Consider the following 25,519-nt stretch of genomic DNA (forward strand, 5'->3'; position numbering starts at 1 on the left):
CAAAGGCACAACTTTCAGTCTGACACATGAATAAGACGCATGAATTAGTTTTAATATAATATAAATCATACTAAATCCAATATATATACTTATACACATATATATATATCAGTGGTGATTGCTTTAAGCTCAGCTTCCTCTGAAATGTCGTCAAATACGTGCCGCGTTGTATTTACATTTCCATACTAAACGTGTGCCGTAAAGCGATTAGAACGTGTCACGAGCTGGTTCAGAATCAGCCGTTTATCGCCTTGCGTGATTTACGTATATCGCCGTCGCGGCAAGCGGTTCTCTTTCGCTGCGATGAGCTCAACGGTGATTAGACAAACGCCGGGCCTCATGCCATGTCAAATAAAGACACTATGATAGCGTTTACAGTTTTACATAATGATCACATTTCTTTGTTCTGGTCCTTCGTTTACATCATTTGTGTAAGAATTAATGTATAAATAACTGGTAGGTAAAGTATTGTATTATTATACTATAACGGCCAACTCTCAGAGTCTCACTGACCCTGGCTGTCATCTCCTCTCCAAACACTCTACCAGCTCACATTCAAAATGAATCTCATACTTTCACATTTTTAGAAATCGAGGGGGATCTTAATGATTCGCTCTTATTTCAGCCGTGTCCTTGAGTCGGACAGGATGGTGCTGTGTAAATGTCAGCTCGATGATGGGCATGAGCGGTTATATGGTGGTGCAGAGATACGGCGCGTAATCCTCACTCTGTGCCAAGGTTCCTCCAGTCTGTAGCCTCCAGACTCCCTGCAGACGACAGGCCTAATGATAGCGCCGTTGCTCCTTTAATAAAGATTGAAGCTTGCAGTTGGCGCAAAAAAAACGTATGGAAAATGCGACGGTATGATGCGGCCCCCAGCTTGATTAAGTTTAAGCCAGAGGCTTAAAGCATGTGAAGGATTATTCCTTTCTGTGAGTGCTCGGCTTTGTCATCTGGTGAACACTTCAAGTCTATTCAAGTCTCACGATGGTCACGACGGATACACATTTGATTATTTTTTTTTATTTTTTTCTTTCGAGAATATACAGCTCATGTTCCCGATCATATCGAGCGTCATCCTCAGGCTTCACCTTCATCCTGTTGTTGCTCATGTTACCAAGCTAATCCATATGCTTAATTAACTGTCTTTTTGAGTCTGTTCTGCCGTGTTTAAAGGTCCAGTCAGTAACTAATGACTGAATGAAGCTGATACCTGTCATGTTGCATTGCACCTGCTGCGCCTGTTTTATATGCATGTAGCTGCCATGGATGCTGTCTGTCTGTCAGACTGTCTGTCCGTCCGTCCGTCTGTCTGTCTGTCTGTCTCCAGCATGCTCAGAGGAGGAGATGCCTGCATAACCATGTCTGTTTCTAACAGATCTACCTGTTTTTTGTCTCTTTGTCTCTTTCTTCTCTTCAACTTCTGTATCCAATTCTGGGTATCTTCCAATCTTTGTTTTGTTTTTTTAACAAGTATCCCAGATGCTTTGCCCTTCTTTATCTGTTATTCATGAAATGATAGTGGCGACATGGCAACTATTATTATTATTATTTTTTTGAAATTGTTGAAATCATGCAAAACAAAAATGTTAACTTCTATCCAATTGTCTCTAGATTCTGTGAGTAAGGGGGTGTTGCCTGTGAAGATTCCAAGTAATGATGATACACATTAAGGAGTGGAGGTTATGCAGCGTATATACAGTATATATCTTTTTTTTATTTGCCTTAAGTGCTGCTGAATTTGCAAATAAATAAACCTTGTAGTTTTATTGTAGAGTAACTTCATATTTTTGTTGCTCTTTTGTGACACACATAAGCTTCCTGACGAGTGTTGAGCCGAGTTTTTCGACAATGGTTCTGCTTTCTGTCTGCTTTCCCTTTCATTCTCTCCTTTCATCCGGAGATGTTTGTCTGTTTCTCTCTCTCTCTCTCTCTCTCTCTCTCTCTCTCTCTCTCTCTCTCTCTCTCTCTCTGTTTCCTGTCTTGTGTCCCTGGGGTATCCACTTCTTCTCTGTTCCTTCAACACGCAATCTTTACTAGTTTTGTTTTCATTTTATTTTCTGTTCTTACTTTTAAAAGCCTACTTTCTTGAATGGGCCTGAGTCTGGTGTATACAGCCATGTTTTAAAATAGATCCATGTGTTTTCTTCTTCCTCGCTTCTCTTTTCTTCCCCCCTTTCCCTCCTTCCCCCCGAAAAACCCTCTTCTAATCCTCTCTTTATCTCCACTCCCCTGTCTTTTTCCCCTCCTGTCCCTTCCCCTTTTTTTCTCTTCTTCTTCTTCTTCTGCATTCTGTCTGCACCCTGATGTGTAGGAGCGACAGACACATGTACATAAGTTTACTAACTTATAAACATGCACATACTACCTCACATATCCTCTCTTTTTTGCTCGCACTTGTTCTCCCTCGTTCTGCCTCTTTCATTGCTGTCTTGGTGTTCTTTGCTGTGTCCAATGATCACTCTGTATTTACCACGACACCTTATTCGAACCCTCGATTCACTCCTGTCCACATTTTCTTCAACTCATCTGACGACACACTGTATCAGTTACAAATCTTATGTATTGTACAGTATTTTGTTGTACAATGTGGCTGTCCTTTGCTACATTGCCTGTCATTGTCCGGAAGAGAAGCAGAGCTGCCTCTCTCTATCTCTCTGTCTCTCCTCCTCCTTTGCCTCTGTCTGTCTCTACAGTGTCTCCACTCTCGCTTCTCTCTCTCTCTCTCCGTCTCCTTTCTCCGTCTTCAGTTCTTCGTTCTCTTCTTTGTGTTTTCTCCACCATTTTATCCCTCTTGAGTCACCCAGGCATGCGAGTAACCTATGAGTCCAGTCTCTCCCTCTACTGTACAGTGGAGCACACTGCCACACAGCATTGGGTGTCATTTTCTACTCATGGAGACACACAGAGCACACTGGGCCTATTGATCCATCCCATGATGCTTTACAGAACACTGACAGAAAGAGGCAGCAAAAGCACATCGACGCACAGAAATCGTTTCTGATTGATTCGATTTGGAAATATGATAATGATGCATTTTCTCATCTTATATTTCTGCTCAAAATGACCAAAAACAAACAATTAGAAAATCTTTTTATAAAAAGAAGGGAAACTGACTATAGGTGTCATGTCCTGGTTGAAATGATACTCAAGAGTTTGTCACGTTATTATTTTGAGTGGACAGCTCACTCCGATTGGTTGAGCTCGGCACAAGATTTGTGTTTTTTTGTTGGACTCATCAGTACCATAAAGTAATTGGGACGAAACTTGAAATATCCCTTTGTAATTTTTCTGTAAAAAAAAAAAAAACCCTGAAGTTCATTCTCCCCCTTCCTGTTACCTCTCTCTCTCAACCTCTCTCTCTTACAATCTTTCTCTCCACCTTACTCCCTCACCTCCCTCTTCTCTCTCTCTTGCTTTCTCCTCCTCACTCCCCTCCCCGCTTTTCTCCTCCACCACCTTTTCCCCCACCCCAAAATCCCCGCCTCCCTCCTCCTCCTCCTCCCCCCACCCCCAACTCTCCTTTCCTAGTGCGCCGTGTGCCCCCTCGTTTCTCCATCCTCCCCTCCAACCATGAGATCATGCCAGGAGGGAGTGTCAACATCACTTGCGTGGCTGTGGGTTCGCCCATGCCCTACGTGAAATGGATGCTGGGCAGCGAGGACCTGACCCCGGAGGACGAAATGCCGATTGGGCGCAACGTGCTGGAACTCAACAGCGTCCGCGAGTCTGCGAACTACACCTGTGTGGCCATGAGCAGCCTGGGTATCCTCGAGGCCACCGCTCAGGTCTTAGTGAAGAGTAAGGCGGCTCTTATAACACAATTTATCATTTTGCCTGGAGAGCGAGAATGCGACCTGAATAAAATGTCTCATTTGTTGCTGACTAATGAATAGATTCCGCTTTATTGGCTTCCTCTGTATTCATAAATGCATGTTTACATTTTTACGTCGGTGAATGTAAATTATGTATCCTCACATTTTGTATTAAGTTAGAGCCAATAAAGTTGACTCTGTATTAGTCAACTTTATTGTAATTGCACGCATTGAATATGAGAGCACAAACATTGTAATGGATGACTTTAAAGGTGCATTGTGTAGAATTGAGCATAGCTCATTTGGTAAAGATGCACGTGGCAGCTGAACATCCCTCTTCCTATCTTTACTTTACAAGTGTGTTGGAGAAAGTATGACACCTTCACCGAGCATCAAAACTCTACACATGTTTAGTTTGTCCATTGTGAGACAACAAGTCATACAATTGGGTACTGTTGTGGAAATGTCTCTGCTGCTGGTGAAGAATGAAATAGAGAACTTCTGTCGGCCGACAAGGTTTTATTTTCGTTGCAAGGAAAAGGTCAATCTTCACAGGAGTGATCCTTGCTGGAGAAAGACCCCGAGCAAAGTGTGCACTCCACATTTATACCTGAGCAGCTCCCCCTTCGCATTCCTCCAATAGACAAATACTCTACCATCAGGTGGTGCTTTCACACCTCTTTGTCTACTGTAGGTATCGGGGAGCTGGCTCCCTGCAGGTGCTGCAGTAAGGTGCAGGCTAGACACAATACACAATATACAATACACTATACACAAAGGACCTGGTATTCTGTACTGGGTATGGGTGATGGGCAAATGTAGCTCTGAGACAGAGAAACTGAATTTACCATTACAGTACACTTCAATTTCTGCCAAATGAAAATCATTTCAACTAAATTTTAAAGATGGAATACAATAACTATTTGACATTCAAATGTCTAAAAGTGATTTAACTAATCTAATACATTTTGTTCTTTAAATTCAAAGAAATTCATATTTCCATTCAAGGTAACAGACCATTTAATTTTGGTCGCCTTTAAATAATGTCTTCTGCTTTACTCTCCGTGCCATAACCTTCAGAGCAAACTACCCAATGAAACATCAGAGCCGGGAGGGAATTATTTGGTACTAGTTATTTTGTTTTTCTTTTTAATGTGTCTATTCGTCACTTATTGATCATGACGATTCATTCCTGGTTGCTGCAGCTACAGTTCCCATGATCCCACACTGATTTCCGATGTCATGAAACTATATTTTATTATTATCTTATATCAGCTTCCAGTACAGAAATTATAATTCTCTCCATTTTCCCTTATTCCAAGCTTTGCCAAAGCCTCCCGGCACACCCATCGTCACGGAGACCACCGCCACCAGTGTCACTATCACCTGGGACTCCGGCAACCCTGACCCAGTCTCCTACTACATCATCCAGTACCGAGCCAAAGGGCCGGACAGCAAATATGAGACGGTGGACAGCATCACCACCACTCGCTACAGCATCGGGGGCCTGTATCCCAACACCGAGTATGAAATCAGAGTGTCCGCCTTCAACAGCATCGGTCAGGGCCCTCCCTCTGCTCGTGTGGAGGCTCGGACAGGAGAGCAGGCGCCTGCCAGTCCGCCTCGAAATGTTCAGGCCCACATTATCTCTCAGAATACTGTGATGGTCCGATGGGAGGAGCCAGAGGAACCTAATGGACAGGTGGGACAACAACAGATACAGTCCTGGCCTACACTACCGTTCAAAAGTTTGGGGTCACCTATACAATTTTGTTTGTGTTTTCCATTAAAAGTCACTCTTTTATTCATCGAAAGAGTTGCAAAATGAATTGAAAATGTAGTCGAGACACAGACAAGATTAGAAATAATGATTGGACAGAAACGACAAAACTGTTTTCAGCTGTGCTAACATAACTACACAAGGGTTTTCCAATCATCCAATAGCCTTTTAACGCGATTAGCAAACACAATGTACCATTAGAACACTGATGTTTTCAGATAGAATAGTCGTTTACCACATTAACAATGTATAGAGTGTATTTCTGATTCATTTAATGTTATATTCATCGAAAAAAAAGTGTTTTTCCTTCAAAAAATCTGTCCCCAGTGACCCCAAATTTTTGAACTGTAGTGTATTTGATATCGTTTGTCCAATGTCATTCTGGTTCTGTCCACGCTCTCCTCCTTGCTGCTGAATCTGGAGGTTTAAAACGATGCTTGTTCCCTTTTACCCAACACTAACAGATAATTAACACAAAATAATGGTGTTTTGTTGTTTACCCAGACAGAGCGTGCATATTCCCCACATTCCATGTGTTGGCCACACTAATACGTTTCATTGAATCCTTTTTAAGTCACTAATGTCGTTGTCAGCCGGTGTTTCTCCTCCTGTGTGCACCTGTAAGCGAAGGCTGCTCTATAATCCTCTTTATTAACACAGAATAATATTATAAAATGTCTTTATGTGGATTAACAAACCGTTGTTTATGTCTGTATATTTGTGTATGGCATCATAGTGTAATGCATGCCTTTTATTGAAGGTATTGCTTATCCACGGTAAATAGGCAGACATAAAACTTGAACAGAAATTTTTCTTGCTCTCACTTACTACAGACTGACAACCTTTCAAGACCCACATGGGGTTAAGACGATAAAGCCTTAATAAAATTTGCCGTTGGGAGCTGTATTCCAGTTTGCAGGTTCATGTCCCTTTGCAGGGAATGTGTCTTGTCAGAGCTTTCCATCCTGTAACTCCCCTGCTGCCCCCCACCACATTCTAAAGAAGGAAATGGTAATTGGACTGTCTGCTCTAAGTTAAGAGTACTCCCTCTTGAGGCCCATTTTCAGTTTTTTTTTCTCTATCCTACCTAACTCTGCAGTAGGTTCATAAAAGGGAAGACTGATTTGAGAGCATATGGGGATTACAGATATTAAAGAATAATAACTGGAGAGGTGGACGTAAAGGCACTGGCATGGCGGTGGGATTACGTACGCTCTGAACGTCCCATAAACAAATCCCGTAGGAGCGGGGTGTAGTGATTATATCTCGCGCAGTGCAATCTGAGGACACTCCTCTCGTAATAAACCCTCGCTTTGTTTATCAAGGTCAAGCACATTACAGACACAACGGTGGACGAACATCAGTTTGTGACAAAGCTGCACTGCACCATCTGGACTAAAACAATGTACATAACAGCCTCTCTCTGCTCTCTGCTCTCGTGTAGGTAAAAGGCTACCGTGTCTACTACACCATGGACCCGTCCCGGCCGATGAACGAGTGGCAGATTCATAATGTCCAGGACAGCGTGATCACGACCATTCAGAACCTCATCACCTCAGAAACGTACACCATTCAAGTCCTCGCCTTCACCTCCGTGGGCGACGGACCCTTCTCAGACCCGGTCCATGTGAAAGTCATGCCTGGAGGTCAGTGAATAGTCACCTGATCGCGTGCATGTCGAGCGATAACTTTGACCTGAAACAGAAAATATGTGTCGCTGAGAATGAACAAAACTGTGAGGATGGAATCAAATGAAACACATTTAATAAGGGTTTAAATGTGTATATATATATATATATATATATGTATATATATATATATATATATACATATATATATATATATATATATACATATACATATATATATACATATATATATATATATATACTAAGCTTTTGAGGGATTTTTGGTTATTTGGTAAAAATAGTATCAAGCTAAGAATTTCTACAATGTCTCTTTTGTAGAAAGTGTTTTTTTTAATCGAGGACAATTTAAAAAAGCATAAATAACAGCTGAGTTTAAAAGTGATTGGTGATGATTGGTTTAAAACCTTAATAAATTCTCCGTCATTAATTATTTCTGACACTCCTCTTGCTTAAGTAAAAAAAAACAAAAAAACACACACAACGGTAGTGATAAATGATTTAGGAATTTGTATGAAGTGTCAAGGACACGAGATTAATACTGCAAATGTGATTTGTATAAATGCTGAAGTGATGAAATGGAATAAAATACAAATGCAAAGTAAAATGCCGTGTGTGTGCAAAAATGACAAAGTATGAACGGGTAGTAAAAATGTGAAGAAGAAAAAAATGTCTACCTTATTCCATGTGAACATGAGCTTATCAATTACTATAATTAAGAAAGTAGGTTTTCATTAGTGTTAAAGTAAAAACTGACGATGACTGTTGTTTCCTGTCCTCATGTCTCTCAGTACCAGGACAGCCGGGGAAGTTTAAAGTTGGACGAGTGAATGACACCAGCATCGAGTTGACCTGGGAACCTGCTTACACCAAGGAGGGAATTGTCAACTATGAGCTGCTCTATAAACCGGTCAAGTTTGGCAGTTTGGTAGGATCCTTTTCCATAAATCTGTCTCCTGAGTGCATTTCTTAACATCTTCATCTTAAGACAAAAGGATACGAGGAGAGTTAAAAAAAAAAGAACCTCAGTGTACTGCACACCTCTCTCTGGTGGTGAAAGTCTCATCTCTGCCTGTCTCCAACCACCCCCCCCCCCCCTCGTCCTTGTGTCCTTTGCTCCTAAAGGAGAAGCTAACCTTCACTCCGAGAAATTCTTACACAGTGGAGGGTCTGAAAGCAAACACCGAGTACTCCTTCTCCCTGGCTGCCATATCCAGCAAAGGCATCGGTGCTTTCACGAATGAACTGGTGCACAGGACGTCACAAGCCAGTATGTCTCAATTTTTTACCCACAAACCCACATATATATCGCCCTCAAAATGTACACGTGCTGTGTTTAAGTCTTGTACACAAATCACACACACACAAATGACATTGTGCAGAGCTCCTGACCTGGTAAAAACCTGGAAAACCATCTCCACGTCCCTCCATGTATCTCGTTTATCAACCCATCTGACCGACGCCGCACACTCATCCATCTTTGTTTAACTGTGCCTTTCTTCCTGCGCTCAGCCTCTCACTTTCTTACACAGCCAAAACATCGTGACAGATGGAGATGGAGCACCGATTAATGTTCCACTATTCCTTTTCTTCACCATCCTTTCACTTTTTCCACTCTATCAGTGTCTAATGTCTTTGAAAGGGCGAAACTGTTTGCCATTTACTGGCGTGCAGCCAGTGGTGTTGAGCATTAAAAGATGGTAGCTGGTCTGCTGTGTTGACAGGTAAGTGTCAGCCGGTCTGTATTCTGTCCGTTCTCTCCCTCGTCTCATTTTCTCTCCTTATACTCCTGCAGTGAAATACGTTAGACTGCTCGTTGGAGTTATTTTATGTCTGAAAATGTAGAGAAAATGGTGCAAGGAAAAGAATGAATTATGGAGATGTGTTTTGAGAGAAAGAGCCTGAAGTCCTGTGGTTTGTGGCGTGTATATCACTTCAGTGGTAAGTTTTTGTCCTGACACAAAGACGACATGGTCAGATTGAGAATGGAGCATAGAATGAGCTAAACACTCGCTAATGGTCATATTTCACCCTTTACATCCAAAAAGAAAGAGAAGACCAAGGTGGTACATGGGGGGGGGGGGGTTTAGGAAAAGGAAGGTGCCAGATAAGCAGACTATTTCATGCAGCAGAATTCATTTCCCAGGGAGGTTGTGTGCGCTTTGTTATCGCCAAGCTTTGGTGCACATCTAGATTGTCCCCTGAGGCCAACTGAACAGTGGCCGTACGGCTGAGTGGATAGATACTTGAACCCGTCAGCTAGGCCTATTACACTCCCACTCACACACTCCTGAATCCACGCACAAGCACAGATACCTCGGTGCCACGGTGTGTTCCTTAAGGAACGTTATATTGGGAGGGCGTGAGAGTCAGAATTCATCTGTGGCCATAAACTTTTTTTCCTTTGCTTTTCTTGTCCCTCAACTAAGTAAAAATCCTGATTCGCCACATTCATCATTGTAGCCAGACGATCCATCCTTCTGTCCATCTGAGTGCCTTCCTCGCAGAGACCATGTGTTATTATTTTCCCTGTGTTGCCTAAATCCCTTCGTCCCTGTGTGAGATCTGTGTTTGTTTGTTTTTTTCCAATTTTCTCTTCACTCCGTGAAGCCCAGGATCTTCCCCCTCTAGTCGGCAGTGGAAAGTTTCAGACCACTCTATTATCCAGAGGACTCAGGGATTATGCCACCATGGACACTGGTGATGTGAAATGTGTGTGTGTGTCTGCGCTCCTGTGCACTGAACTGTGGCCCTGCTTTAGAGAGAAAGGCTTTATTTGTTTTTCATTCATAAATCTGAATCCTTTCATGCCACTGGCTATAGCCGAAGGATAAAATATAATCACTGGGTATTGGATACACATTCTCCTTTGGTATAATTAAGTTGTCCACTCAGGGTCAATACTCTTGTCTCTGGTTTATTTCATTAGGCTGTAAGCCTAACATGATGCTTTTACATTACGTGGTTGTGCCCCCTCTTTTCGCCTGAGTCATGTTTGTCCTTGTGCTATCGCTTTCAGTTCAGTTTATCTTAGACTTTTATTGTTTCCCTCTTCTTCTTTTTTTTTTTTTTATCCTTATTGCCTCTCCCATTACTCATGTTTCCCCCCCTATTTTTTTTCAATCCCATCCTCTTGTGGTTTCTTCCTAAAACTCTTTGCCAATTGCCCTCCTTACCCTTTGTCCAATCAGAGCCCTCAGCTTCACCCAAAGGTGTTTCCTGCGAGCGTGCCAGCTCCACTACACTGAGGGTAAGTTGGAGGCCGCCTCCAATCGAGGGCCAGAGTGGGGAATTGGCAAGTTATGAGCTCAGATATCAGAGAGTTTCTGGGGAAGGAGGCGGAGGTCAGGACCAGGAAGTTAAGTGGCTTCCTGTCCCAGCCCAACAGGGGCAGACAGTGGTAGAGGGGCTGGAGAAATGGAGCTGGTACAACATCACCATGGCAGCTTCTACTGCAGAAGGGACTGGACCCAACAGTCTGGCTGTGCTGTGCAGAACTGATGAAGATGGTGAGAATGAGACGCATACATCAGACCTCAACCATATTGATTGAGTTGAATATTTACTGGCTAGACCGCCGGTCACTCAATTAATTCTGCATTTGTGGGTTTGTGCGCGTGCCCTGCAGTTCCCGGCGCTCCCCCGCGTCAGGTGGACGTTCAGCCACTCAACTCCTCAGCTCTTCGAGCTACGTGGCGATCGGTGTTGCCAAGGTTACGGCAAGGCCAGATCCGAGGCTACCAGGTACATTTCAGCCGCGCGGGGGGTGGTGAGTCACGCAACCTTCCCTGGATCAAAGACCTTCTATTGGACGAGTCTCAGGTGACACAATAACTAGAGTATTTCAATGTTTAAATGTTCATTTATTTTTTTATCATTAAACATCCCTCTCTTTGCCACTTGACTCACGCCTTCTCTCTCATCTGTCTCGGCTGCCTCCGGGCCACGTCGTGTCTGTGGGATAAGATGGAGGAGGAAGATGAGTCGACCCAATATGTGAGTGCAGACTACCCAAATTCTCTTGTCGTTTTTTGTAAATTAAGTCGTAAAATACCCATTAAGTCTGTACTCGTAGAGTGAATTAGCTGCGATTAAGCTTTTTGATGATTTCTTATTGTTCATTTTCTTATTAACTAACTTTTTTTTTTTGTCAGTACTGACGTTTCTACACGCTCTGTTCAGCTCATGTAGAGTCTCCACATTACAATTACTTTACAAAAAACATTATTACAAAAGTGATTTAGATGAACCTGATCTAAAATTATCTTTTTCATTTCAGTTATTTTTTAATATTTATACGCCAAGAGTGCTCTAGTCTGATGTTCCCCACAATAAAAATGTATTCTCTAATTAGTTAAAGCATAAAACATAGTGGGGTGGAGTTAAGAGGTCTTTGTTGGTTGGTTTTGAGTGGCCTGAGTATTGTCCAACGTTGAAATGAAAGTAGTGTAGGACATCCTGATACAAGAACTTTCTTATTACTTAATGTCTTGTGGCCAGCCTCAGCCTTTGCCATTACGCCCCCTGATGTTCAGGAGGAATAAACCCAGAAAATACAAATTAATATATGACTCCTACAATTAATGAACTGCTAAAAAGGGCCACACTTAACACATGCCCATATACACACATATGTGTCCAGCTGTCTATCATTTAACGCTGTACATTTCTTACACAATGCACCTTTAAATGCAGTTTGATGGAGTATTGTACTTTCTTTCTTTACAGGAGCTGATTTTGGGTGATCTAAAACCAGAGAGCGTGTACTCTGTCTCAGTGGCAGCATACACCACCAAAGGGGACGGAGCACACAGCAAGGCCAAGCTGGTGCAGACCCCAGGGATTGGTAAGCATTTGCACTTCAATGCACTCACTATAGTGTCATTTTGAAGGATTGATCTACATCGGGAGCCTGGAGTCAATAAATCACCCAATAATTTCTAATTCATCTAAAAGACACATATGTGTGTGTGTGTGTGTGTTTGTGTTCCAATTGATTTTCTGCTGCTTTCTCTTTTGTCTGCAGTGCCTGGCCCTCCTTCCCTCTGGGTGCATCTAGGATCGTTTTCATCAGTTGTGGTGCGATGGGCTCCTCCTCTAGAACGCTCTGACTCACGGTCTGATAGCCAGGGGCTCCCAGTGCAAATAGAGGGCTACCGCCTACAGTTTGGCCCGAGGAATACCACTTTAGACACCACAGTGGATTTCACAAAGAGCGAGAAAAACTTCACTGTCCAAAGCCTCTCCCCAGGCTCCACCTACATCTTTGTCCTCTCCGCAAAGAGCAAAGCAGGCTATGGTGATGCAGTGCAGCAGGAAATAACAGTCCCTATGTTACCTCCCTCGGGATACCCCAAAATATCTGACATTGTCACTGCCACTTGCTGCTCCCTCCAGTTCTCTTGGGTGCCCCTTGCCCCAGAGGAGTCCAGTGGTGTCATTACAGGTTATACCGTAGCTTACAAGCAGGGCACAGATGGCCCCAAACCATCTGCCGATCCTGGCCCCTCTTCCTCACCAGTCTTCCCTGCTCCCCCATGGCTGCTCACACTACCAGCGAGTGATTCCAGCTACATCATCTCGGGCCTTAATCAGAGCACAGCCTACGAGTTGCAGCTAAGAGCCCACAACAAGGCAGGGCCAGGCCCTTTCAGCCCACCTCTGTTGTGCCACACGCTGGCTTTTGAAACAGGTAGGGCTGGCCTGGGGCCACAGAAACACCCTTAACCTTGTAAGCACTGGTTCAGCTTCACCTCTCTGCTCCCCCTCCTTCCTGTGGAATTCACTCCAAAACACAAAAATAAATCAAGTCTTGGCCAGTTCTTACAGGTCAACCTTTCACCTGTGCACCTTCAGAGAAGCTGAGAACAGCAAAGTCCAGGGGGCCATGACTACTCCCCAATTTCCTCCAGTCACTCACTTATACCCTCATCACCTACCCTTCACCACCAGTGGAAGCAGGCTGAATGTTAATGGATGTTTGCCTCAAGAGCACTGCTTATCACAGACCCTCAGGTAAAAGTCAATACAGGGATGGGATATATACTATCTAATGTAGAAGGTAAGTGTTCAGTTGAGTTCAAGTGAAAGTGGGCATCTGGAGCTGTATCTGCAGGTAAGCTTTTTTATCAGATAGACCTCCACCGCCACCTTTTTCCAAAGCCTTTGCTGACATGGTGAATTGTGAGTCTAACAAACACGGCCTTACACTCTGAGAATGTGGCATGTCACATTTCAGCAGCTGTTCTCTCTGCTCTTTTATACCTTATTTCTCTTGCCATTCACTCTCCTCATCACCTGCCCATCCTTGTGTGTTCTTGTCCTGTAACAGAACTTACTGATGCGTTCTCCGTTGTTACAGGTTAGCAGCTGGGAAGCAGAGGGAGACTGTGATGTGATCAGAAATCCTCATCACAATTGACTCTTTCTTCTTTTTCGTCTTTGCAGATGTCCCAAGGAATTTTTCAGTCAATCTGGCCACAAAGACCAGTGTTCTCCTGACTTGGGAGTTTCCTGAGAGCAGCAATCCTTACCGCTTCACTGTACGTCCATAATCTACTGCACGCACTCGGTCTATAAATGTGAATGTGTATAAATGTAATATATTTACCAGGTGCTTTAAATTGTATTGCTTTTTATTCATCTGTATTTGAACAACTGTAGAAGAGTTTACCCTTAAGGAGCCTCTGTTCCTCCTGAGGGATGCGGGCATTATGTAGATTTTCATGAAGATGTATTACAAAATCTACCAGCGTCGATGAAAACCACCAATTAACACCTTATCTCTTGTTTGTTTATTGAAGACGAGAATGTTTTACAGGGGTTATACATCATCATTTCTTGGCCTTGTGTCTTCACTGGTTGCTGGGCAACTAGTCTAGGCCAATAAATACTTTTGCACATTTACCCCCATAAAACAATGATTTGTTTCTTTTTGCTTTTGCGTGAATAAAACTGAGATATATTGTGTTAATTAGTGAGTTTTTTTTTTATGTGCTTCTTGGCTGATTGTCTTACCTTTGCACTAGCCAGGCATGTTCCACATTTGTTTAGCCAACTGCTGGTAGTAGTTTTACATTTAATGATGTAATTCGTCTCATCCAAGTTTCTGAATTCAAAAGAAAATAAGTATATTTCCTAAAATGTTAAACCCTAAATCATAATAATCATGTTAATGGTTGATCAAGTATCAAAGTACAATGTAATATCATCAGCGTAGAGTATAAGTGTCTTATCTTTGGCCTTTCTTTGACCAACCTTCTCCTTTCCTCAAGGTGGAGTATAATCGACTGAAGATGGAGGTGGACGCTCGGCTGAAAAAGGCAGTCATTCCAAACCTTCAGCCCGACACCAGCTATGACTTCAAGATCACTGCTCCTGAGGGCAACATGGGAGGCCTTCGCCACCGCATTACGGCCAAGACCTCTCCACCAATCACCATCCGCCGCCCTGAGATCGACCACACCCGTGAAACAGAGACAACGGTCACCATAATCCTGCCATCGCTGGAGAGCCGCAGTCCTGTCAAGTAAGGCTGAATGATGCGCTGGTAGATGTTGTGATGTTTTGTGAAATTGTCATCAAGGCATTTGACATAATCACGGTACATGTAAGTGTTACCGTAAAATTACTTAACACTTTAATACCTGAGCCTCAAAATGTCTGTCGAGACTTTTTTTTTTTTTGCTTATTTTAACCAGAAAATGTCCTGTGAGTTTGTGCTTTTGCCAGGTTTTCCAGAATAACTTTCAATATCTGACAGTTATTTACAGTTTAATGCATGTTAAAATAGTGTAGTTGTACATGAACACCAGATTTTGTGTGTTCAATTTGAAATTTTAACAGTATGAAACATATTTAAAATAACATTTGTTTGAGTCTTTGTCTCAGTGAGCAAAAACAGGCCAAAAAATGGAAACTATGTACAGGCTTTTTTCCAACTCTCTCCTCTTTTGCAACAAAGACACTGATTCGCCGGCTTCCTGCAACATGAAATCCCCGTAATAACCACACGTTGGCTTTGACATGCAACTTTAGCAATTTTAGCACAAACCGTTGCATAATTACGGTAATGCAAAGTGCACCGCCTGCGATACGCTCAGTGTTAAAGGGTTAACTGACAAGTCTAGGATCCATGAAAACGTTTGCTTTGTACTTATGTTGTTTGTCCTTTCTCACACAGGAATGTTTATGTTGTTGTGGTTCCTCTGAGGAGAGGACGTGGCGTCATCAGACACCTCAAGAGTCCGGATGAAATGGACCTAGAGGAGGTGAAGACCACCACCAATAACAGCTCCATATTATTGTCTGTTTCTGATTTGAGTTTTACTATTGTTCAATTCTTTTCCATCTCTTTCCTGTCTCAGCTGTTAAAGGATATCAGTCAAAGGCAGAAGGATTCCCGGCAGCAGAAGCAGGTGGACTTGCGTCGGGCTTACATCACAGCCCGTTTCACACCTGCCACCCTACCAGCCTTCTTTACCCTGGGAGACCAGCTGGACTATGGAGGCTTTGAAAACCGAGCTCTGGAGCCCGGGCAGGAGTACGTCTTCTTCATCCTGGCTGAGCTTAACTCCACTACAGGGGTATGAAAAACCACTGTGTCACATTTGTTTTCTTTCAGCACTTATAACCAGCCCCCACCCCTCCGGCACTGTGTCTCTCCCGGAGGCTGTCACTATACCTTATGATCAATATGGCTTCACTGCTTGACGTCAGTCACATTATTGTAAGCAGAGGCAATAACCTTCATGTACTTTGATCATAATTGCTAATAAAGAGAGAGCGTAGTGACTGTGGCAGTAGAAGAGATATTGCCTTGTGCTGTGCTGGCATGTGCATTGATTTGAATTGCAATAGAAATAAATACACATCTTGAATTAGGATAGATTTTGTTTCATGTTTGTTTTTATTTGGAGCACTTTTATTCTTGGGTTAGGCTCCTTAGGAGTCCTTTACAACTAATAAAAAGCCACTTTAGACAGGAACAAGGATAAAGTGTAGGTGTTTTCTTTGTATGTTGTCTGAAATGCAGAGAGGGGTTAAATGTAGTTTCAAATGAAGTTCAGAGTTACAGAATTGTTACAGAAATGCCTGTATTGGTGTTTTATTTTTTCAGGACTAAATGAAATGCTAAACACTCAGGAACATCTTTTTATGATGATATTTCCCTCTCATAATACTGACCCTGGCCAGTTTAGAAAACAATTGAGTCTTGTTAATCTTTATAATAGACTAACAAAAACAACACCACCCTCTAATTATGTGTCGTACCATTTATTTTACAGAAAATGTATGTGGCCAGCCCGTACACAGATCCAGTAATTGCCCCAGATTCAGACCCCCAGCCCTTCGACGCAGGAGACGGTCTGATCTGGGTGGTGGGACCTGTCCTCGCTGTGGTCTTCATCATCTGTATTGTCATCGCTATCCTCCTTTACAAGAAGTGAGTGGAGTGAACTCCATAAAAAAAGCAAAATGTCAAATCACACAGCCGTGAGACAGACATAGACTTTTGCTGAGACCAGGTAAATGCCAAAGCAGCTTTGATTCCGACTCTCAAAGGATAAGGTTGGCTTTACTCTGTTATCATTTTCTTGTTCAGTGCAATTGTGCTCAGAGCAAACAATCTCTACTACGTATTTAAATCTTAAATAATTGGTTTAGGGTGTAAAAAACACTCCAAAGTAAACCTTTGCTAACAGTGCGTATCAATATCAATATAAAGGCTTTGGTTGTTTTTGTACCAGATTGGTTTATTGTCAATTGTCAGTCAGATATGCATCAAATTTGTTCCAGTTTAGACGTGTGTGCTCCCTTAGGCGGTTATCAACCATCCTATCCCTGTTGTATGCCTGTGTTATCTGCTGCAAGCATCAAGCTTTTGAATACAAATGCTAAATATTGATTTTCCTCTCTAACAATCTGTCTGTTTCCTTCCCCCTTTTCCTCTAATTATTCCTTCTCTTGATGTTGTTTCATTGTAAGCAGCAAACCTGACAGGTGAGATTTAAACATGTTTTTTTTTTTGTCTTTATTTTATTCATATTAACCCACAGTAATTATATGATAGTAGTGAAAACTCCATATCTGTTAATGTGCTATTTTCTCAAAGCAAGTAGCCATGCTGCAGTTTAATTTTCCCTCTCTATGGTTCCTTTAATGTGCTAACCGCAATTGTGATTCACCGGTGTCTCAGCAGCAAACGCAAGGACTCCGAGCCTGGAACCAAAAGTCTTTTGAGTAACGCAGAGATGATGGCCCATCATCCAACAGATCCTGTGGAGATGAGACGCATCAACTTCCAGACTCCCGGTATGAAAGCGCGTGCCCATGCAGACACCCAAACACACAGTCGGTATCTGCATATTAAAGCTCACTTTCCAATTTCTCATCATGTGATATTGAAATATTCATGCAGCTATTTTAACCTTGGTAAAAAAAAAAATAAATTATGCAGCATCGATTGTGAAACACTCCCCCGCTTCACAACCGACATGTACCTGGCAGCTTCCAGTCATTTCTGAGAGCAAAATGGCCACTGCCCAGGTAGTACAGTCAGCGTCTAGTCATGTTGAGTCATAGCGGTGTGACAAAATCTCTGTTCGCCCACAGTCCACATGCCGCGCTTGCAGACGGCACACACCAGAACACATTTCCTTATCGCTCTTGAATGTTTCTGAGTCAAGTTTAATGTCCTATCAAAAAAGGTGTTGCCAGGAACTGGCGTTTTCTAGTAAAAACTCAACTCAACATGGATGTCGCCGCTCCCCGAATTCTAACACATCACAAACACGTCTCAGGCCAATGACTTGTTCACTTAGCAGCATCCAAAAGACACATGGGATTGAATCACTCTTGTCACTTATTTTTGTCTATGGAAACAACCTCCCTGTTGAAGCGGTGCCATGATTCGTCACCTCTTCGACGCTGTGTCACAGTGAAAAGCTGTAGATGTTAGCTGCCAAGTTATATAAACTACAATGATGCCATTTTATAGTTCATCCAAAGATAAAGGTCTTCTTTCTTCTTTTTTTTATCCTGTTCCTGTGACGCATATTGGAGCTTACTGAATAGAGCACTTCAGCTCTGCTTTTCATTCCCCTTGTAGCAACAACACTGAGGCTCCACAAACACACGAACACACTCTCTTCACTTCCCCCGAGATTTGTGCCTTTGAGATGATCACCCGAGATGAAATTTGTTTGCCAAAAAATGGCTGATGCCGTCTGAGGTCATTTTCACTGTGACAGGAGTGTTTTGTCGCGATTACCTGTGGGTGCTGAAGCTCCAGGCTCGGGGAGAAAATAGCCATTGAGTTTGTTTTTGATAGCTGCAGCAGCAGAATGACTTTAACACTTTTTTGTTGTTGTTGTTGTTGTAATGCATCCAGATGCTTTTCAATCCAAGACACGTTGAAAATACATCCGGGCAATAATGTCAAATGGATTTTTTTTATTGTGTTTATTGAAACATTGGATTTTGTGAATGGAAAACAGATTGCTATTGCTTCCCCTCACTCCAGCTGTGACAAGAATAGCTGGCAGGCTGCATAGGTTGCTTCCTTTCTGTTTGTGCTAGTATGTGTGTGTGTGTGTGTGTGTGTGCGAAACCTTCCTAATTAGTGTCCTGTCTGTGTTTGTTTCCCCTTGCTTAGTTGCTCTTGTGATCACACAGAAAGCAATTTATCAAAGAAAGACAACGTCCAAACAAACGGAAGCTCCCTCACTTTGTCCTCACACATGGATCAAAATTGATTTTCTGCCTCAGCGTGTTCCTTAATCATGCGATGTTAAAATAATCTTCACATCCTTGTATGAGTGACGTCACCGCGCGCTAATTTGAGTTATTCCAGCTGAACTCGGCTTCACCTCTGACCATTGTTGTTATATGCAGGTATGATGAGCCATCCTCCCATCCCCATCAGTGAGCTGGCTGAGCATATAGAGCTCCTGAAAGCCAACGACAACCTGAGACTCTCCCAGGAGTATGAGGTGTGAAATAACTTATTATTCCATTTGAATAAACAGATGGCAGTCTTATTTCTTAAGGATGTTAAGCCTTAGCTTCATAAAACAAATCTTATTTAAAATCCATATCTCTGTGTGCAGACTATATGTTCATGATTTATTCAGTAGGGCAATTAATCGCTATAACTTGTCAACATTAGAATGCACTCTCTTTCCATTATCCTCAAGTACACTACTACTACTAAGTATGCCTTTGCACGCTGCTAATGTGTCTATATTTGCTGCTTCTTCCCAGTCAATCGACCCAAGTCAGCAGTTCACGTGGGAACATTCAAATCTGGAGGTCAACAAGCCCAAAAACCGCTATGCCAATGTCATAGCGTACGACCACACTCGAGTCATCATGGCTCCCATTGAAGGTAAACGAGAAGCAGGTTAGAGAAGATGTTTAGAGAATCAAATGGGAGAGTCTGAGTGTATTAGTGTTTGGGGAGTGTGAACACCGAAGAGGAAGAGAATGAAGAGAGAGAAGAGAGAGAGCGCTGCACGATGGATGACATCTGAAATTGCAAACAGTTCTGCAGAGCGGCTCTGTGCAGTGGCATGAAACTGACAAACAGCGTGTGTTCATTCAAGTGCAGCCAGCACTCCTCCGGAACAAGGAGGGAGAGAATGGATTTGATCTGGAGCTCATGCATTTACAGCAACAGAGCCTTGTTTGTTTGTTTGTTTGTTTGGTTGGTTTTTTTTTTTATCATCCGCAAGTCATCCAGCAGCTGTCGAGAAACAAACAGTTCATTAGGCTGTTTGATGTCATACAGGAAGGTTAATTCGTAATGTCGCATATGCAGATTGCAGTTTAGCAAAAGGCTCACAAGTGTCTTCGCAGCAGGTATCGTGGGGAGCGACTACATCAACGCTAACTACATCGACGGCTACAGGAAGCAGAATGCATACATTGCTACTCAAGGGCCACTGTCGGAGACATTTGGGGACTTTTGGAGGATGGTCTGGGAGCAGAGGTCTGCCTCTGTTGTCATGATGACACGCCTGGAGGAGAAGTCACGGGTAAGGAACCAGGCCTTTAGACATCCAAACAGTAACACTTTAGATTAGGGAACACATATTCTAGGCGCTTACTAACGTGCATACTAGTAGTAGTATGCTACTTATTTTACTTTTAATCTGACACAAATTAGGAGAAGTTTAGTTGTTTCTGTTAGTCAAGCTATCACAAATCTGGGGGATTTGTCTTAACCCTTAGTGCACAGATCCACAGGCGCACCCTTGGTAAATTGCCGTGGGAATACTATGCAACTCCTTATATGGACATCCTGGGGTTGTGTGATTATTAGTCATGTCTTCAGCCTTTACAAAACGTGCTGTGTTGTTGAGTCAAAGATATGATTCATTTTATATCACATATTGAAACAAAACAACAACAAAAAACAGGAGAAACGATAACTGTGCAGAAGTCACAAAATAGACTTTTTTTAAATTTTATTTTTGTTCATAAAAATTAACTTTGAGCAGTGACGTAGTTCCACATTTCATAAATTAAATCTGATTTCAAGAATTTTAAGTACTTTCTGTTCAGGTGTGTTCATATAGTTGGTGAATATTGAATTACATTTATTTCATCAGATTGCCAAGGTTGTGCTGAAGATGTGCACATCATTATAGCCTCTGAATGTATGTTTTACATTAAAAAAAAGAAAACTGGGTAATGGTAGACTAAGGTTAAATGTTGCTCTTTTTCCGCCCTATATTTATAAATCATTAATGCTCATTTACAGCAATATCAAGTGAGCATATTGATCCACATCCGATACATTCACTGTCTACAGCACTGTTATATACCAGTATGAATTTATCTGGATCTGTTTGGTTTTTTAAAAAAAACCTGCAGGAAAAGAAGATATGTGATGTTCAGTCCAGCCTTAAAATGCATATTTCTCATGTGAACGCAGATAAAGTGTGATCAGTACTGGCCCAGCCGCGGCACAGAAACATACGGGATGATCCAGGTCACCTTGCTGGACACGATGGAGCTGGCCACCTTCTGCGTGCGCACACTCTCCCTACACAAGGTACATTTGTTTGCTCTCTTTTCCTTCTTGATCCACCTTTCCTCTCTCCGTTCTGCTCTCTGTTTTAGTTGAATTTGAAAGCTGTTTTGATCCCTCAGGTTGACAGTGAAGGCACCGGGAGCATTTAAAGGAATGATGCGCTGCCACCGTTAATGCATGAGTAATGAATGTGGATTCTCAGAGGACAATAGATTAGTGTGTATTCGAACCAGGCCACGGCTCCCTGTGTCAGGTGCTGAGATGTGATCTCTATTGGAGGCAGAGCACTGTCTTAAAGCGAGGGGCTAATCTAGGACTGTCAGACTGGCATGTCTCGATGGCCTACTTAACAAACACAGAAACTAGGCCAAGTGTAGCTTCCACGTTGCGCTGCTTCTCAAAATTTTCATTGATGAGTTGTGAAATGACAAGTTAGGAGATGTGTCTTACAGTAGAGAACAATGCTCGTGGACATTTTTGCCATGCTGGTGTTCTTCTATTCCTGCCTCATGTGCTGTATAATATTTTTGAATAAAGGGCTTGTTCAGTTTTTTTTAATGTGTGAAGGTAGGTGATATTTGTTAGACTATTATAATGATAACAGTGGAATTGGAGCTTACACATGTGCAGTCACCAGTGGTTTCAGTGACTAAAAGGGGACCTATTATGCAAAATCAACTTTTTAATCATTTAAATCCTTATATTTGGGACTCTGGAGGTCCTATTAGTTGGAAAAGTGTGAAAAAAGATGACTCATTCATGTTTTTGTGGTCCTCAGTCTAAGTACAGGAGATAAAACATGCGATGTTGACTTCCGCGCTCATTGGGACGTCACAATGCGCTAAATTCCTGGGATTGTTGTTTCACGGAGCTCTGCTTTGTCCTTAAACCAAGGCGAGAGTGCTGGCAAGGGCAACGGTATCCGAAACCCAGACATCCGCGAAGCATTCTATTCTTGGCTCCACAGTGCAGCACAGAGTTCTACACAAACTTCCAGCCTCAGATTTATCTGTCCAGTGGATACATGTTATATATGATGGCAATGTGCCTGCTAAAGCCTGCAAATGAGCACTTTTCCAAATGCTAACAGCTGTTAGCTCCAAGTAGCCTATGTTTTTTTAAAGGTGGACCTAAAGACATACTACTAAACCAAGTGTTCTGAACAGGGCTGTTTTGGCAGGGTGATTGAACTGCTGTGGTGCTTCATCCTTATGGTATTTTGACCAAAGCATGCCACAGACATGTTCACAGACAGTTCATTACGACACCAGGGAACTAGTTTAACTTGGAGAAATAGGGTATAATATGTCCCCTTTAAAGGTCAGTTCTCTGTGCTCCTTCCTTACATTAGAGTGGCAACAGTGAGCGGAGAGAGGTGCGGCAGTTCCAGTTCACAGCCTGGCCAGATCACGGTGTGCCGGAGTATCCCACTCCCTTCCTCAACTTCCTCCGCAGGGTCAAAGCCTGCAACCCTCCTGATGCTGGACCTATCATCACTCACTGCAGGTATGCTTTTACATAAACACACACACTGAGGGCCCTGCTATGCAGTTAATCTAAACAACTGCATGATTGTGTATATTAAAAAGTGTTGCTGTGTAAATGACAGAAGTGTCCATGCTATGAACTCTCAAACAACATTTACAAGAATCCAATAGTTTCCTCTTAAATCCCTTAAACTTATTCCTCTCTCCTCATCAGTGCTGGTGTTGGCCGCACGGGCTGTTTCATCGTCATCGATGCCATGCTGGAGCGCATTCGACACGAGCGCACGGTGGACATCTACGGTCACGTGACCCTGATGCGCTCGCAGAGGAACTACATGGTGCAGACGGAGGATCAGTACAGCTTCATTCACGAGGCCCTGCTGGAAGCGGTGGCCTGTGGGAACACTGAGGTGGCTGCCAGGAGTCTGTACTCGTACATGCAGAAGCTGTCCAAGGTGGAGACTGGAGAGCATGTCACTGGCATGGAGCTGGAGTTTAAGGTACAGGAAAGCCAAGGCTGGAGTTTTTAAGTTATACGGTTTGTCTGGAATGAGAAAAATAGTTGCGTCTATTAATTTTGCCTTTAGTAATTATGTGATATTATGGTATAACCATCTTGTATCTATAGTTATCTCCAGGTATTACCTTGGTAATAACAATGAAAAAAAGTATGTGGGACGTAACAAAGGATGAATTTAAACTTTCAAACACATTGATAGTAGCTTTCAGTGATACTCATTACCAAGCAATTACCTGGATATTAATTTTAAAATTACATGGTATTACTGTAATATTAACACTATTATTACCAAGCTGGGCATTTAATTAGAAATTTTGTTTTGTTTTTTTACCATAATATTTTATTACCGTGTTGTTACTTTACTGTAATGTGAAGTGTTACTAGTAAGAAGTTAAGATTAAAATTGTCTTTAACAATGTTTTGTGTTTTAAAGGTGTTGTTTTTCCTGTCCTAATGTCCCGTCTCACAACCATATTTGGTTTTTAGAAGTATTTGAATATAGAATACAGTTTGTATAACAGCAAACAGGCAAATTATCCTGCTCTAGACAATAGTTTAAAATCTTTAAATCTTTGTATTCACGTGCAAATCCTTTACTCTCTCTCTCACTCCAGCGACTGGCGAACACCAAAGCCCACACGTCCCGGTTTGTCACGGCCAACTTGCCTTGCAACAAATTCAAGAACCGACTGGTCAACATCATGCCCTATGAAACCACTCGCGTCTGCCTGCAGCCAATCAGAGGCCTGGAAGGCTCTGACTACATCAATGCCAGTTACATAGACGGATACAGGTGTGTATGTTTGTGTGTGTCTGTGTGTTTTCTCCTCTCACGAAACACTAATACATCTTGACCCCCTTTGCCCCCCCCCCCTCCGTATGGTGACTTGATGAGTGAACGGAGTGGATAGGTTTTCACCGCAGCACTCTCACCTGTCATATCCTGTCACATCTGTCATTACTGTACACATTTTGTCTGGCTGTACTGCGCTCGCTTCCGTCCCTGTGAAGGAGGGCAGATGCAGAAGCGCTTGTGATGACTCAGGCGTTCAGTGTGTACAGACACATATATGCTTTTCCTGCCTGAAGCCTGTCCCCCTTTTTTTTTAAAGTCTGAGGAGTAAGAAACAAGAATGAAGACCGACTTCAAGACTTTTAGAACCAGCTAATAGAGGGATGAATTGTACAGATATTCAGGAACAATAAATCACCACAAACCCAGTATTGAAACTAATTTAAATGTCAACAACTCCTCATCATCCAGAGGAAAAACATACTAAAAAAAAGTCCACCAGTCATTATTATTATTGACCCAGTCGTCACATTCAACATGACAGCCTGGTTGTGTTCTCTTAGCATTATTGTCATCACAACCCATTAAATTAAATCATAAGTGAGCAGCAAAATGATTGGACTTGAACAGGAGCCGCTAATCACCACTTGTGACAGCAGAACCGTAAAAAAAATGGGACACAGATCCATTTATGTCTATTTACGTCCAGCAAATACAGTCACTCATCTTCAGGCCGGAGAAACACTCACTTTCAGGACTTAAAGGGCCACGTCAAGCTTTGTAAGCAACGTCCTTTAGACTCATTAATGGCTGATTTACAACCTACACCATTATTTTTATTTTTTGTACTCACCGATTTTTTTTTGTTGATATAAGAGGATTAATTTGTGCCACATGTGGACATGCACTGATGCTTTCACACTAATGAATCTCCTAAAAGATAAATAATGTTATTTGAACTCGATGTAATTGTGTGCGTAGGCAGCAGAGAGGCTACATCGCCACCCAGGGACCACTGGCTGAGACTACAGAGGATTTCTGGAGGATGCTGTGGGAGCACAACTCCACCATAGTGGTCATGCTCACCAAACTGAGAGAAATGGGACGGGTACGGACACGAGAATGTGTAAACACGAACAGTTATAGGAAAAATGCCACCGGTGTACAACAGTGGATCGATGTGTTTCTTTCTTTTCTACGCTCTACAGGAGAAGTGCCACCAGTACTGGCCCGCCGAGCGCTCGGCCAGGTACCAGTACTTCGTGGTGGATCCTATGGCAGAGTATAACATGCCTCAGTACATTCTGCGGGAGTTCAAAGTCACAGATGCCAGGGTGAGTTGTCACGTCTGTGTTTATGGACGGCAGCGACTTTTCTGCACTTTTCCAAATCCATAAATGTTTTTTGGTGCAAAGCATGTCCCATCGACCTGTAGTGTGT

The 25,519-nt window shown here is 42.6% G+C and overlaps 1 protein-coding gene across 1 annotated transcript in view; it reads left to right on the forward strand.

Annotated features, from left to right (window-relative positions):
• Positions 1 to 25,519, forward strand: part of ptprsb (protein tyrosine phosphatase receptor type Sb) — a gene marked incomplete at both ends in the record, with an annotated part of 55,049 nt that overhangs the window by 28,078 nt on the left and 1,452 nt on the right. Inside the window, 25 exons of the mRNA XM_083890579.1 lie at positions 3,532 to 3,801; positions 5,138 to 5,517; positions 7,040 to 7,241; positions 8,033 to 8,169; positions 8,367 to 8,511; positions 10,433 to 10,750; positions 10,870 to 11,063; positions 11,208 to 11,237; positions 11,970 to 12,087; positions 12,268 to 12,933; positions 13,689 to 13,783; positions 14,516 to 14,769; positions 15,424 to 15,511; positions 15,608 to 15,826; positions 16,529 to 16,686; positions 17,440 to 17,555; positions 19,137 to 19,234; positions 19,506 to 19,629; positions 20,100 to 20,278; positions 21,181 to 21,300; positions 22,631 to 22,785; positions 22,981 to 23,266; positions 23,901 to 24,079; positions 25,061 to 25,187; positions 25,288 to 25,413. Of these exons, the coding sequence (XP_083746705.1) occupies positions 3,532 to 3,801; positions 5,138 to 5,517; positions 7,040 to 7,241; positions 8,033 to 8,169; positions 8,367 to 8,511; positions 10,433 to 10,750; positions 10,870 to 11,063; positions 11,208 to 11,237; positions 11,970 to 12,087; positions 12,268 to 12,933; positions 13,689 to 13,783; positions 14,516 to 14,769; positions 15,424 to 15,511; positions 15,608 to 15,826; positions 16,529 to 16,686; positions 17,440 to 17,555; positions 19,137 to 19,234; positions 19,506 to 19,629; positions 20,100 to 20,278; positions 21,181 to 21,300; positions 22,631 to 22,785; positions 22,981 to 23,266; positions 23,901 to 24,079; positions 25,061 to 25,187; positions 25,288 to 25,413 (4,784 nt within the window). The remainder of the gene's footprint in view (positions 1 to 3,531; positions 3,802 to 5,137; positions 5,518 to 7,039; positions 7,242 to 8,032; positions 8,170 to 8,366; positions 8,512 to 10,432; positions 10,751 to 10,869; positions 11,064 to 11,207; positions 11,238 to 11,969; positions 12,088 to 12,267; positions 12,934 to 13,688; positions 13,784 to 14,515; positions 14,770 to 15,423; positions 15,512 to 15,607; positions 15,827 to 16,528; positions 16,687 to 17,439; positions 17,556 to 19,136; positions 19,235 to 19,505; positions 19,630 to 20,099; positions 20,279 to 21,180; positions 21,301 to 22,630; positions 22,786 to 22,980; positions 23,267 to 23,900; positions 24,080 to 25,060; positions 25,188 to 25,287; positions 25,414 to 25,519) is intronic.

Source organism: Microchirus variegatus (assembly GCF_963457635.1).
Source record: "Microchirus variegatus genome assembly, chromosome: 5".
Lineage (NCBI taxonomy): Eukaryota > Metazoa > Chordata > Actinopteri > Pleuronectiformes > Soleidae > Microchirus > Microchirus variegatus.